At 39.2% G+C, this 16,116-nt stretch overlaps 1 protein-coding gene across 12 annotated transcripts in view; it reads left to right on the forward strand.

The window, feature by feature from the left end:
- Nucleotides 1-16,116, forward strand: part of CACNB2 (calcium voltage-gated channel auxiliary subunit beta 2) — a 406,631-nt gene that overhangs the window by 368,769 nt on the left and 21,746 nt on the right. For 6 of the 12 annotated variants that reach the window (XM_005564746.5, XM_005564748.5, XM_045361850.3 and 3 more), the window contains 4 exons: nt 892-968; nt 8,696-8,829; nt 12,801-12,881; nt 13,374-13,432. In XM_005564746.5, coding sequence (XP_005564803.1) covers nt 892-968; nt 8,696-8,829; nt 12,801-12,881; nt 13,374-13,432 — 351 coding nt within the window. Of the gene's footprint in view, nt 1-891; nt 969-8,695; nt 8,830-8,970; nt 8,991-9,441; nt 9,504-12,800; nt 12,882-13,373; nt 13,433-16,116 lie in introns of all 12 variants that reach the window. The other 6 variants (XM_005564749.5, XM_005564755.5, XM_045361851.3 and 3 more) reach the window with 2 other exon arrangements.

The following is a 16,116-nucleotide window of genomic DNA, read 5'->3' on the forward strand; positions in this document are numbered from 1 at the left end:
TTCTTTCAACTAGACCCTGGCTTGGCCATAATAATAAACATTAGGCAGTGAGATCATTTTGCCCAAATTTAAAATGTTCTTCTCATCTTCATCTGAGAGAGGGGTCATTCAGTAACATGTTATTTAGCATGCCAGTATGCTGGTGAAAAACACAAATGCTGTTGTTCTAATATTAACTCCAATGTTTCTGAGACACTGAAGTTTATCTTACATCAAACTTTCGAATTTGGTAGTTCTGAAATGTATGATGTTCAGATTATTCCTAAATTAACCAAGTTTCATTCTCCATGTGAGTCATGCTTGAGAAATATTCTGGGCACTATCTGATGACTGCATCATATCAATTCTGTTTAGTCGTGTCTCTTCGTGTGTCTTTTAGTGGTTGGCAAGTTTTCATGTGGCTCTGTTGTTCTTTGATAGGTTGCTCATAAAAGCTTGCGTGCTTTCAATCTTAGTATACTATTAATAAAATAAGCCTAAAACAGAGGAGCTGCAACCAAACAAGAAGGAAATATTAATCTTGGGTGTTAGCCTTAAGGTTCTATGCATCACCTCTGAGGGTCTCTAAAATAAAAAGCAAAATAAATCTGTGCTGTTTCGCTATCTGTGATCTGGGCAGATAATTTGAGGGCTGCAGAAATTACACTGGTTCTCTTCCATTCTCTCAGGGCCTTTTAAAATTAAACCTTCAATTTGAAATCAGAGACCATCATGTGCCTATTTCAAGTACTCCAGGAATCTCCACTGGGAAATACTGTTTTCTTCCTTAAATGAAAGATAAATTTAAAGTTGAATAAAAACACAATGAATTATCATGTTTATTGAGTAACACAAACGTTTGAGGATCTGAAATAAGTATCAGATTTAATAGAAATTTTTGCTTTACTCCAGTAAATCAGGAGGAAATTCATCATCCAGTTTGGGTGACATAGTACCTAGTTCCAGAAAATCAACACCTCCATCGTCTGGTAAGTAGGTGATAAATGCTAAATAATACATATTGCATTTCATGCTTTCCCCAGTCCTATCCAATTTTGTGAATTTACATATGCACTGAATCACTATGTTAACCCTACAGACATTAAAAGGAATCAGAAGTAAGCATGCCCTTTTGGAGTTACAAACAATATGGGGAAATGTTTTTTCTGGCTGGAAAAAAGAGTATGTCAAAGTATTTACTCTACATTGCTGTAGATGATCAAAGTGATTAATGTATTTAACTTCTTAATTTTTTTTGAGACAGAGTCTCGCTCTGTTGCCCAGGCTGGAGTGCAGTGGCATGATCTCGGCTCACTGCACCTCTGCCTCCAGGGCTCAAGCGATCTTCCCACCTCCGCTCCCAAGTAGCTGGAACTACAGGTGCACACCACCATGCCTGGCTAATTTTTGTATTTTTTGTAGAGACGGAGTTTCACCATGTTGCCCAGGCTGGTCTCAAACTCGTGAGTTCAAGCGATCCACCTGCCTCAGCCTCTCAAAGTGCTGGGTTTACAGGTGTGAGCCACCGTACCCAGCCATATTTAACCTTTAATCCCTAGTCCCTGTGACGGCGCTTGTCATGGGCAGTTAATGGGTGAATACTCGCCAACAACCATAGCACAATGTGAGATAGAATCTTAACATTGAATAGAAGGATAAAAGCTTTAGAAAGGTAAGGAACAGAGAGTAAATTGAAGATAGAGGATTGGCCTGCCATGGGCTCTTCCAGGGAAGTTCTGTGGAAGACACAGACAAGAAGTATAGAAAAAAGAGGAAAATGTTTGTGGGAAGAGTAACTACTGTTGTCTTTCCAAAGTGGTGGGTTCATCTTAATGGTTGCTGGATAAAATAAAGCACACCTACTTAAATTTCAATTTCAGATAAACAATAATTTGCTAGTTTAAGTACATATTGCATGGGGCATACTTACACTAAAAATGTATGGAACGTACTTATATTAAAACATTGTTTTAAATTCAGATTTAACTGCATTTATATTTGCTAAATCTGGGAACTCTCCTATTCTGTGTAGAACTTGGAATTCTATATACACAGGAGACCAATGATTTGAATTGCAAAAAAAGCACATGATCAGTATCTCAGTTTGCTAAGAGAATTGTACTTGGGAATCAGAGTAAGATTGTAAAGGTTGGCTGCCAGGGCATTTCAGCAAAATGATACGGTGTGTGATTTCTAGAAAGCTGGAAATGGGAAGAGATAAAAAACAGAGAGTTGCACAACTATGGAAAAATCAAGGAACTAGTCACACAGTGACGGAGGTGCTTCAAGGACAAGATTTCTCTGTTACTGATAATCAGCTTCATTCCTGAATGATGGTGGCCTCTAGAGACCAATCAAGGACTTCTTAGCAAAAACTACAGGATTTTTTTTTTTTAAGAGAAGGAGTCTGACTATGTTGCCCAGGCTGGTCTTGAAACTGCTGGGTTCAAGGGATCCTCTTCTTCAGCCTCTTAAACTGCTGGGATGACAGGCATGCCCAGCCATTTAGCAAACTAAGATACTGATCATGGGCTTTCTTTGCAATTCAAACCATTGGTCTCCTGTTTATTTGGAATTCCCAGTTCTACACAGTAACATAGGACTTTTTAAGTGAGCAAAATCTGAGCACAATAAATGAATTGCTTTAGGAAGCAAATTAATTCAAAACCTACCTACTTATAACTTGAAGCAAGCAATTCTAAGATGCTCAAAATTAAGTAAAATAGTATGCATGAAATGCAAATGAAAGCCCCTGTAGGTATTATGTGAAGCTTATACCTTCCCTTGATAATTAAGGAGCCCCTGAATCCACAGAGGAAGGGAGGCCTATCCTGCTCCTTCTCAGATGTGTGAAGTTGCAGGGATTCCTATATAAACCTTACACTCTTCTTATATATCTCAAAGACAATTTCGGTGATTTCTAGGGACTGCTACTAGGCTCCTAAAATGGAAAAAGACTATGTCACCTTGCGATAAAGCAGCAGTTCTGCCCGCAAATGTCAGCCTCACTTCTTTCTATATATCAGAAAAATTCTTCCATTCCCTCCAGCCATATTGTAGCCCTCCAGTGGTTTTGGCAACACAGATGCTCCTACACTTATGATAGAGATACACCTCAATAATCCCTTCATACATGGAAAATATCGTAACTCAAAATGCACTTAACATGTGGACAGACCCAGTAAAAAGTCCTAAGTCGAACCATCGTAAAGTTCAGACGTTCCTTGACTTCTGATGAAGTTATGTCCTGAAAAATTCGTAATAAGCTTGCACAATCTTAAGTTGAACCATTGTATGTCAAGGACCGTCTGTATAATGAAAGGAGGTGCATGCATTTTGAAGAACAAGTTCATATACTTGTAAAATAACATTCCATTTTGTAGGCAGATGTTTGACATTACTAAAAGTAAAGTTCCATGAAGAGTGCAATATTTAAAAAGGTGATTTAAATGTTCACCAAGGTTTTGTAGAGATACACCAACTTTCAAGTGACTTTTCTGGTGACTGAGTCAATTGGAGCTATAACCAACTACAAAATGTATAATAAGCATATCAGGACTCTGAGATAATTTTTATATCAATAGCTCAACTGATTTAAAGGAAACCTTCAGAGAGCTCTAAAGAGAAGTTCTCCCAATCCACCTCCAGGCACAACTGCTCCAGCTATCAAGTGTGGATGGGCCTGGAATGATCATTTTCATCTTGTTTCTAGAGGTCCTGTCTACTATTCCCCTCACCCATTGCCAGACCAAAGAATATAAGTATCTACCTAAAGTATATAGGTTTGGATGCTGTCAAGAACTTGGAAAATTTCCCACTTGACATCTGGGCAATGGTGTCATAGCCAGTTGCAGAACACGTACATCGCACCCACACACACATGCGTACATACGTCTCAACCCCAAGCTCTGCTTAACTTGACCCAAGCCTTTAAGACCAAAACTTAAATTTCAAAACAATGTGCTGGGTGCCATGGCTCACGCCTGTAATCCCAGCACTTTGGGAGGCTGAGGCAGGAGGATCACTTGAGCCCAGGAGTTCAAGACCAGCCTGGACAATGTAGTGAGGCCCAGTTTCTTTAAAAAAAAAAAAAAATTAGCTGGGTATGGTGGTGTGTGCCTGTAGTACCGGCTCCTTGGGAGGCTGAGGTAGGAGGTTCACTTGAGTATAGGAGGTTGAGGCTACAGTGAGCCATGATTATGTCACTGCACTCCAGCCTGGGCAACAGAGGGAGACCCTGTCTTAGATAGATAGATAGATAGATAGATAGATAGATAGATAGATAGATAGATAGAATGTTCCCAAGGCTTTCTATCACTAATAATAATAATATGCATGCTAGTGAGGAATGAGACTTTTCAAATATATGAAAGCAGTTCTTTCCAAGTAAATACTAATGTTTGTTAAAGTATGGAAATAGAAGTATGAAATTTAAAAAAGGTAACATCTCTTATAAAAAGGAGAACCATCCGAGTCTAATACAATGCATGTAGCCAAACAGATTTGAAAATGCTTCTTAACTGTCTTGATAAGTTTCTATAGTATGTTTTGAAAGTGACCACATGTTTCAGAATTCTACATATTTCAAAATGAACTCAAGATGTTTTTAGACCTGAGTTAACCAAATGTCAGAACTAGTAAATTATAGAAAGTTCTCAATTTGGATTTCCAGTCCTCATGTCCAGATACAGGTAAATTTCAAACCTGACTCAGGCTATGTGTGTGGAAAGCCAAACACCTGGGCAATGTTGCAGCCAAAGATTTATGCATTTCCACCTTCTTCTTTTTTTGAGATGGAGTCTCACTGTCACCCAGGCTGGAGTGCAGTGGCACAATCTCAGCTCACTGCAACCTCCACCTCCCAGGTTCAAGTGATCCTCTCACCTCAGCATCCAAAGTAGCTGGGATTACAGGCACCGGCCACCACACCTGGCTAATTTTTGTATCGTTAGTAGAGACAGGGTTTTACCATGTTGGCCAGGCTGGTCTCGAACTCCCGACCTCAGGTGATCTGCCCACCTTGGCCTCCCAAACTGCTGGGATTACAGGCATGAGCCACCACGCCCAGCCTCACCCTTTCTTTAAAAAACAAAAATACACCTGGTGATCACAGAAGGCTAGATTCAATGGGCAAATCACAAAGTCCAACTCATGAATGTGACCATCCCAGGGTCCTGTAAATTCTGACATCTAATTGGTTATCTTCAATTTTAGAAAAGCCCTCAAAGGGTACTGTCCCTTGAATGTGGTCTTTATAAGCCCAATAAAAGATGAGAAAGATAAAACATATGGGAATTTACCACCAGAAAGGAAACTCTTGATTTTGGTTAACATGTATTGTAGGAATAATGAAATCCTGACCCAGATCTTGTCCTTTATATCCAGGAAAGCGCTAACAACATGCCGCTTGAGTTGAGATTCAAGGAAAACCATTCCTGAAGACTTTTCTGAGACTCTTTCCTGGCTTATGCCATTCCATAAGCCCCATAAGGAAACTTTCCTATATGAGCAAAGGATTAGCTATAGGATGGTATACAAGTCAGCATTGGTTAACCCCCTAGGCACATTTTATGTTTTCCCTACATACCACATGCTAAACCTTTTAGCACATCAGTATGCATAGATGGGGCAAAGAAGAAAACATACTACTTACTATGTTAAGTCTACCTATTTGGAATTAATTCAGGCCATTATTACCTTCTTTTGATAGAAAATCACACCTCCTGCATTATGCAAGCAATAGCTGATATTTGTAATAGTGTACAAACAGTGGCAGGTATTCACTCCATCACAGGTTTCCTACCTAATCAAATGAAAAGGAATAATAAGAGATCCTAGTTTTCAAACGGCTGGTATTTAATATCCATAACAACTTCAAAACCGAAAAATATTGTGATGCCTGTCAGATGATCTCCCATCCTTTGAAAAGGTTAGAACTGTTTTGAGCAGTTCAGCTTGTGTATCACAGGGAATGGTAGCTGTATTGTAACACCAAGCTGTCTGTTATTTCGAAGTGGTAATTTGTTCCTTCCTTCAATCTAAATGTACCGTGGTTTTTGTTAGAGAGCTAACATGTATAATGTGATGCTTTCCTGGGGTGAGTAAATTTTTTTTCTTCTCCTTGACTGATTCTTAATCATAGAATAATTTTCTAGCTAGCCCAGCTCTATGATGTCATCCTGAATCCTGTCACCAAGGACATGACCCCATTCAGGATGTGAAGGGAACTGAAAGAGGGCACCCTGATTGAGAAGGGACTTCGCCTGGATGGGCAGTGTGGTATAGGGACGGTTACAGGCTCACTTTGGTGGGCAGTGTGGTATACAGAGGGTTATAGACTCACACAGGAGGAGTAGGTCTGAATCCTGACTGCCGAGTTTTTGCCAAGAACAAGTCCCTTAAATTTTGAGTTTTTTAATCTTAAAAATAAGAGCATTGAAGTTGATCTTTAAAGTATTTCCATCTCTGATTCTGCAGTTGATAAAATTCTGTAGCTATTACGGTTGCACGTGGAAGCATTTTGTAAAATTTGAAGTGAGATTATGCATCTTTTTTTCTTGTAACACTTTTTAAGTACTGTATTTTCAGGTGGAACAATGGGAAAAGTAAAAGCATGTCAAGCAACAAAGCTAAACCCTTCATTTTACAGATGAGGAAACCAGTGGCATATCCTCCTGGGTCCTCGTGCCCTTTCACTCTGCCTCTTTTGTTAAACCCAGTGGCTTTGCATAAGTCACCAGAAGTCTTCCAGTGTCATTTTATTAGACTGATTTCATTCAGATATCTTGGGTCCCAGTGTTTTCCCATTAGTCTTAATCAGCCTAAAATCGTTTTAATCCTGTCCTTCCTGGAGCCCTCCCTGAATCACTGGCCTTGTGTATGACTCCTTTGCATTGACTGGATTAAGAATTTTCCATTCTCTCTTTCTCTCAAATGTCTGTTGCAATTTTAGTGAAACTTTTCACACTGTCCTTAATTTTACACAAAATCTGCAAAAAGAAAAATCTTTTTTTGCACATTTTATTGTTGGTGCAAATGTAACTGCGGTTTTGGACCATGGATTTTGAATCATAACTAGGCTCAAATACATCTTTATTAATCAAAATAGGAACCATTACAATCAACACATTTTTGCCAATGAGAAATATGTTTGTTTATTCCTGTAGCATAAAAATCCATGCTTTGGGATTCGGTAAACTCTCGAAAGCATTTTCTGCATCCTGCTGGTTGTGGAAGCATTTTCTCTGCAAAAAGTTGTCGAGATGCTTGAAGAAGTGGCAGTCGGTTGGCGAGAGGTCAGGTGAATATGGTGGATGAGGCAAACCTTCGTAGCCCAATTCATTCAACTTTTGAAGAGCTGATTGTGCAACGTGCAGTTGGGAGTTGTTATGGAGAAGAATTGGGCCCTTTCTGTTGACCGATGCTGGCTACAGACATTCTAGTTTTCGGTGCATCTCATCCATCTGCTGAGCGTACTTCTCAGATGTAATGTTTTCGCTGGGATTCGGAAAGCTAGAGTGGATCAGACTGGCAGCACACCACCAAACAGTGACCATGACCTTTCTTTTTTTTGGTGCAAGTTTGGCTTTGGGAAGTGCTTTGGAGCTTCTCAGTCCAACAGCTGAGCTGGTTGTCACTGGTTGTCTTATAAAATCCAATTTTCGTCGCCTGTCACAATCTGATTGAGAAATGGTTCATTGTTGTTGCATAAAATAAGAGAAGATGACTCTTCCAAACAACAATTTTTTTTTTGCTCAGCTCATGAGGCACCACTTATCGAGTTTTTTCACCTTTCTAATTTGCTTCAAATGCAGAATGACCATAGAATGGTCGATGTTGAATTCTTCAGCAACTTCTCGTGCAGTTGTAAGAGAATCAGCTTTGATGATTGCTCTCGAGTAGTCGTTGTCAACTTCCAATGGTCAGCCACTCTGCTCCTCATCTTCAAGGCTCTCTTCTCCTTTGCAAAGCTTCTTGAACCACCACTGCAGTGTACGTTCATTAGCAGCTCCTGGGCCAAATGCATTGTTGATATTGCAAGCTGTCTCCACTGCTTTACGACCCATTTTGAACTAAAATAAGAAAGTCACTCAAATTCGCTTTTTGTCTGACATCATTTCCATAGTCTAAAATACACATTAACAGCAAGTAATAAGTCATTAGCAAAAAATGCATAACACGAGAAATGCCCATTAAAATTATGTATACCATAACCACATTTATTTAAGAATGTATTCCAATATCAAATGGCAAATTCCAACAATGCAAAAACCGCAGTTACTTTTGCATTCACCTATAATAAAGGTTTTCAAACTAGTCACTTGTTATCTCAAAGCTGGTTTAAGATATTGTAAGATCTGAAGTCAAATGTCCTGTACTGCACTTTTATATAGTTGATACAGAGAATATCAACATTATATTTGAAACTACAGATTTAAAATGTTTCTCTGAAAATATTCGAGAGATCTAGCATGAAACTGATTCATTCAAGCAAACAGGTTATAAGGGTATCTTTCAGTTTCATTAGATTTGATTACCTTGCATTCTTAACGTGCTTTACCTTTAAATTTTATTTTCTTTGCGTACTGTGTTGAGTATTCATGATAGTTTTTTTTTTTTTACTATGGTTAGTTTTATTTGCTTTCATTTTATTTTCTTTATAACCTATTTTTCCTCTCCTGTCCACCTGATTTTTGAACTGTTTGTCTGTATATAGCTGTAGACATAGATGCTACTGGCTTAGATGCAGAAGAAAATGATATTCCAGCAAACCACCGCTCCCCTAAACCCAGTGCAAACAGTGTAACGTCACCCCACTCCAAAGAGAAACGAATGCCCTTCTTTAAGAAGGTAACATTAACTTCCAAGCTCCCATTGTCCACCTGCTCAACTGCACTGCGTCACATTTCTAGTCCTGTTGACTGTCTGCGTCCTTTGACAAGCCAATAACGTGCATGCTCTGTTATTTGTTTCTTTTCCACGCTGCTGTAGCTAAGCAGAAGCAGAAATCGGTAAGTTTACATTGACATAAGCTGTGTTTATCCTGCCACTGGCATCATTAGCATTAATTCCCACAGTTGTATTAAATACAATCATTTCTGTCCCAAGCAAAGAACTTATCAACAGCTAATTGAGTTCATGCATTTCAAACCAACTAAATTCAGGGAGTGACCTGTTAAAACACTATTACAGTACTTATCCTTTTTGATGGAATAATATCTACCACCAAGGGAATTTGTTTCAACATTCAAGGATGTCAAACACTGACAGCTCCACATAATGCACCTAAATTGTGCATGCTTATTCTGTCTGTCTCTTTCTTTTATCCAGAAATTTAACTTATGATCAAACATATTAAAGAAGTTATTAAACTCTGACTTATGATATCCAGATACATAGCTTGTACTAAACAAAAGTATTCAAGTTTTAATTTAGTCAGTATTTAAACTTCTAATCCACTAGGTGCAAAATCTGCAGATGAACAAGACCAGTGGAAAACTGCAGGCTTGTTTTGGCGGTTTACTGTGAGTTTTTCCTATTGTCATATATAAATATTCTCCCCATGTTCTTGCCTTCTCCATCAGTCAGATTTTAGCATCTCACCCATTGGACAGTGCAGCCGGTGGTCACGCGTAGAGCCTTTGCCATTGGCCATCCAAGATGCTACACAGTGAGGCTCCTTGTCCCCTACATGGAAACTATAGGGTATTTCTGAGCTCTCGTTACTTCAGACAAAGCCTGTTTCCTCTTACCTATTTTGTAGCTTCATAGCATTATTTTTTAAGGACCACTACCCTCCCCCCAAATTTCCCTTTTATTTCCCTCTTTGACCCATCAGTTTCTACAGCTACCATGCTGTCTTTTAGAGTCATACTAATGTCGCCAAGTCTGGAAAAACCGTGGATATATTCTCACACGCAGATGTGATGTCAAGTCTGTCTATCCTCTGCCCTCAAACTCTCCACATAATGAACACTTTTCCTCTGCAAACAAGTATTTTGGTTTGTGGAGGAACTCTAAAGTCATTAATGAGGTGTCAGATAGTGAACTGTAGAGTTGGCTTTTTTGAATCAGCTATGACTACTTTAACAAGGGAAGACTTCAGCACTCCAGGCCAAATTTGCAACACTTGGAAATTTGCGTTAACACAGAAGCCTCAGCTTGATGTTCATCCACAACAGTGGGCCCATCTCTCAGGTCTGATCTTCTTGTTATAGCTAAAGCTTGCAGCCAAGCGACTAACAGTGTCCATCATTCAGAAGCTTAGAAAATTGGCATCGCTAAGACATTCTGGACTTGACAGAGCAGGAATGTGAACTAAAACCATGTTTGTCAAGATAGGTTTTTGAAGTTTGCTTACCTTTAAATTCTAAAACTTTAAAAACGTTTATCACAATTTTTTTCAATAATTTGAGCAGGCAGGGCGCAATGGCTCACACCTGTAATCTCAGCACTTTGGGTGACTGAGGCAGGTGAATCACCTGGGGTCAGGAGTTTGAGACCAGCCTGGCCAACACGGTGAAACCCCGTCTCTGCTAAAAATACAAAAAATTAGCCTGGTATGGTGGCGGGCACCTGTAATCCCAGCTACTTGGGAGGATGAGGCAGAAGAATTGCTTGAACCTGGAAGGTGGAGATTACAGTGAGCCGAGATCATGCCACTGCACTCCAGCCTGGGCAACACAGCTAGACAACTCTGTCTCCCCCTCCCCCCACAAAAAAGTCAGCTAAATAGGGTTAACAGGAAAGAGTAGATAAAAATGATGGTGTCATTCTTCATAGGGCACAACGCACCAATATTCCATCAAATAAGGTAATTTCTGTAGCTACCCTATTGATTAAGAAGCTGATTGATTACCAGCAATGGGTGATCCTTTGCTAGTTGGAAGTTATAGATCGAAGGAACCAAAGACCTATCAAACACTGGGCCACTTCAGAATTAAAGTCTTGAGATAAAATTTCTTGGTAGCTGTTACTAAAATGCAGGAAATTTACATTCCTAATCTCAACGGTGGAAAAGGTGTTCTTACACCGCATAGTTATAAGGACTTGGCTTCTAAACATTTTCAGTATGATCCCAGGTGGTAGACATGAAATAATTTAAGAAATATGCTTATGATGCCTTCGGCACTGGTATTCATTCTTCTTATGTTATTAATAATGTGGTTAAAATCAATGTAGAATTCAAAAGCAAAACAATGGCCTAAGATTCAATGAGAAGATTGTTTTCTGTGTTTTAGGTTGCTTTTAGAGTGATGCTTGTGTGGTATATGTGTGCTGTCACTATATTATGTTCGTCTTGTTTTTTTTTTCTGTTCAAAACTGTATTCTACCTTGATTATGTCAATTAAAATGAATTCTGAATGCTAGATGAAATTTTAGGCAGTGAAATTTGACAGCATAGTCATGGTAATATTTTTTTCCCCTCTGATTATATCGTCTATGACTACGGGTGATATCTCAGATGGAAGCTTTTGAATTTGAAATGCTTTTTAATTCCCCCCTGAGGCAATGTGAATTCAAATGAAGCCAGAAAAGTTTGTAATGGGCAATTTTAAGCAACAATAAAATGTTCTTGAGTGATGGGCAGATGGAAAAATGACATTCATATCTGCACATCAGTGTATTGATTTCTTAAAATCGTTTACACAACATTTTTCTGTTGGTGTGTGTCATTCTCAAGTTATATTTTTTGACACTCCTTAGCCAGGAAGATTCATATAGCAATGATTTGCTTATCCCTGTGTCTAAGGGCATATTGCTCTTCTGCATTCTTTTTAAAAAAGTCATCTTTGGGTCAATTTAATATTTTATGCTATCAAAAGAGTTAATTTTAATATAAACCAATTAGCTGTTACTTAATTTTTGAAAGATGTTATTTAACCATTTTATTTGAAGCAATTAACCTGAAAAGTGTTGACAGTTTTAGAAATTGCTACAAAATTTAGCTCCTCCCCTCTTATTAAAAAGAAATTACTGCAGAAAGACATGATCTGTTATCTAACAGAAACACTACTTTTGAGAATCATATTAGATACGCACATTGATAATGAACCTTTTGAGACCACTATAGCATGGTTGAATATATTATTATACATTAATCACCTACCCTCGAAGACACATAAACCTTACCTTTGAAGTACCAAGGCATAGAAGCCAAAAAATCCAAAAGCATTGATCTCTAAGCTGTGAGCAGGGATCATGATTACTGTTTACTAGAATAAGCATGCATGCTCATTTACACTCTTGCAATAAAATAGAATTTTGACAGTAGTGAGAGTTACAATATTTTGAGAGTAGGTAAAAAGTATTGGTAGTGAGAGTTACAATATTTTGAAATTAGGTTTTACACAGGTAAGACAAACACGTAAGATGCAAAGGTAATGAAATCTTTCTTTCCTCTGTAATTAACCATATTAGGTCTAATCACTACAACTCTTTAGAAAATTCAAATGCAGCCAAAAAGCAATATTAACTTCTAGTCAAGCCTAAAGCACCTATCTTGCATGAGGCATGTTTCTCTTTGTTCTATCAACTAGTTTTTGTTCAAAAGCAGCATCTCTTGCTTTAGGAACGAATAGGTCTGTAGCATTTCTTGAGATGAGCAAGAAAACTGTAGACAACATTAACTTGAAACTTTAGGAAAATGAACCCACCAATCTTTGATTGGGTGTATGTAGAAAAGAGACAAGTGGGGGAAAAAAAAAATGTCTGGAAAGCCAGTGCCTCATATTACAGAGTTCAGAAAGAGTACCTTATACATAAAATATTTATGTTCCACCTGCCTGTGAAACGTCTTAAAGCCTCTCCTCTCTCTGCAGACAGAGCACACTCCTCCATATGATGTGGTACCTTCCATGCGACCAGTGGTCCTAGTAGGCCCTTCTCTGAAGGGCTATGAGGTGGGTAGCAGCCTTCAACATAAGCTTGACTTTTGCATGCTTAACTTCTTTGTGATGCTGCCTCCTACTCCTGACCCTCTCTCTGAATTTTAAAGCTTAAGGAGCCAACTTTAGAGCTTAGAGAGCTCATAGCAGCAAAGCATGTTGTTCTGCAAGCTGTGGAATACACTGCTTCGTCCTTTTTCTGTTTTGTTTACCTGGCTGTTGCTTTGAAGATTTCTGCTAGCTGCAATGTACTCAGTCCAGAAAATAGTGTCAAATGGAGACCGATTGAAACCACTTGCAGTCTTGTCCCTAAAATATCATGATAAGTTCAGTTTAATTGTCATTGCATCAGAACTCAGAAGCAGAAAAATGCGGCAACCTCATATTGCCACTCTTTCCAAATGTAAAGCTCAGGTTTTCAAGTGTTCCTGAGAGAAGTAAAATTATTTTATCATCATTAGTAATTTTTTTTGGTCGTATCTTAATTTATTCCTTGCTCAATTGCAGGTCACAGATATGATGCAAAAAGCGCTGTTTGATTTTTTAAAACACAGATTTGAAGGGCGGTGAGTATTTCAGCATACTGGGTTTTGTGGATTTTGTCTTAAAGATAGCAAAACCCTGGTGGGACAGGCATGTGATTCCAAGAGAAAACAGCCCTCTGATGTCTATACAATGACAGGAAATAAGTTTCACTCAATTTAGTCTGATTCAATCAATATTTATCATATTTGCTTTGTACATCCTTAACCCTTGATGTCTAGTTCCTGTACCTGCATCCATAAGCAGACCTTGGGCAGGACACCACTGGCCGGTCTCATCCTCAATGCATGGTCAACTGGCCCTCTATTGCTGCCCAGGGATTGCACTAAATATCCCTTTTCCATTCAATTTTCCACTCTTCTAAAAGACTTCTGTGTCATCTCCCCCTCCTTAAAGCTCTGCTAACCCCTTCTCATCTCACGATCCCCCAGTGAACTTGCCTCCCTGTGTCATTGAGAAAATAAAGGCAAATGGAGGAGAACATCCAGGCATTTCCACAACTCTGCCTGTGGAGTTGCATGTTTGCCTGGGTGCTCTGCTTTATCTCCAATGACTATGTTCCCAGCAAGGGCCAACCCACCATGTGGGTACTGGATCTCATTCCCCATCGCCTCTCTGCTAGAAGTATCCATACACAGCCGTAATCATCCTTTGCTCTCTTCTCATCAGTATTTCCTGTTCTAATGGAAACTCCATCACCATGTAAAAATGTTACTTCCTCTCACATTCGACCTCATATTGCTCTAGGTGTGTCATTTTTTTTTCTTTTCTTTACAGGAAGATTCCTTGAAAGAATTGAGTGTACTGGCTTTCCTTCCACTTTCTTCAGCCTACCCCAGTTATGTTTTCACCCACACCACTCAGCTAAACTAGTCAAGATCACCCATGACCTTCACATTGCTAAATCTAGGGATAAATTTTCAGCCAGAATCTTACTTGACCATGAACAATAGTTGACATGGTGGATTATTCCACCTCTTTGAAATACTTTGTTTGGTTTCTGGAACCGCACTTTTCTGGTTTTCCTTCTGTCACACTGACTACTCCTTTCTCTGCTTTGCTGGTACTTCCTCATCAACTGGAAATCTTGGACAGCCCAGGGCTAAATTCTTTGATGTCTTTTATCTACATTCCTTTAGTGATTTCATTCAGCATCAGATTTTTAAATTCCATTCCTTTGCCAGTCTTTCCTCTAAATTCTAGACCCATGTATACAATTGCCTATTCATTATCACTACTAAAATGTCTAATGGACTTTTCAAACGTAACCTCCCCCAAAACCTACTCCTCCTATGGTCTTCCCTATCTCAATTAATGGCTTATCTTTCAGTCCCGACACCCTTCAGCCCAGATCATTATCCTTGACTATTCTTTCTGTTATATTTCACATGCAAATGGTGTTGTCTGTATCTTCAAAATATATTCAGAATCGAAGCCCTTCTCACACATCCTCTGCCACTATTTTGGTCTGAGACATCTTCATCTCTTCCCTGGATCATTGCAACAGCCTCCCGCCTCATCTCCTTGCTTCTGTGGTTGTTTCCTTAAAGACTGTGCTCAGGTCAGCTGCTGCATGACCCTGTTAAGATGTGAGCTAGTGCTCACCACTCCTTTACTCAAAACCATCCAATGACTTCTTTTTATCTGAGTAGAAACCAAAGTCCTACAGTGGCCTATCTGACCTCCTATGGTCTATTCTTGCACACAACCGTACCTAGACTTTCTCTTGCTGCTCTTCCCTCGCTCATTCTCACCCTGCCGTACTTACTCTGTTGCTGTTCTATGAGTGTTCCAGACAGATTACACAATCACCTCAGGGCCTTGGCACTTTGCGGTTCCTTTTGCAGGAACACTTTTCCCTCAGATATTCTTCTTGGTATAAGTGCATACACGTATGCACACATGCACACATTCATTCTGTGTCTCTCCTTTCCCTGACTTTGTTTTCTAGTGCTCTTTTATGTATTTCCAGTACTATTTTTGTTTATTGTCATTCTCCCATAACTAGACGATAAACTCTATGAGGGCAGGGTTTGAGAATGTTTTGTGAACTGTTGTGTTCTCAGTGCCTGGAGCAGTACTCAACATGAGCAGTGGCCAGATGAATTTTGAATGAATGTCTGCTGCATACTCTCTGCTAGAGAAATGCAGAGATGGTGAAGCCAGTCTCTCCCTATGAAGAGCTCTCATAGAAACCATAAATTGAAACCTGTAGCAGTAACACTGAATATAAGTAAAAGGGCAACCTGGTATATGCATGCATAAGGTACAGGTAGCATAAAGGGAGGTGTAATTAACACCAACTTAAGGACATCCACATCCTGGAAGAGTTTTTAAATGGTGCCTAAGATTTGACCAAATGGATTACAGGGGAGAGAAGGGTATGTTCAGCAGATGGTATATAGTGTGTGAAGGTTTTGAGGTATGACACAGCATTATGTGTAAGGCAACTCACACCCAGATCTTAAGGACCTGGGCAAGATGTGACCGTTAACAAATCCAAGGGTTATATCTAGTGTGTCACGCCAATGGGCTTGGACTTAATCCTTTCTCTCTCCTCCTCTTCCCCCGTCACTATTCAACTTGCCTCAGTAAATATTTATTGAGTATATTCTGTGTGCCAGGCATTGTGAGGAGCAAAAATAGACAAGGGCCTTGGCTTTGTGAAGCTTAAAGTCTATTGAAAGTCAGTCTTGAATCAAATAAT

Source organism: Macaca fascicularis, chromosome 9 (genome assembly GCF_037993035.2).
Source record: "Macaca fascicularis isolate 582-1 chromosome 9, T2T-MFA8v1.1".
Lineage (NCBI taxonomy): Eukaryota > Metazoa > Chordata > Mammalia > Primates > Cercopithecidae > Macaca > Macaca fascicularis.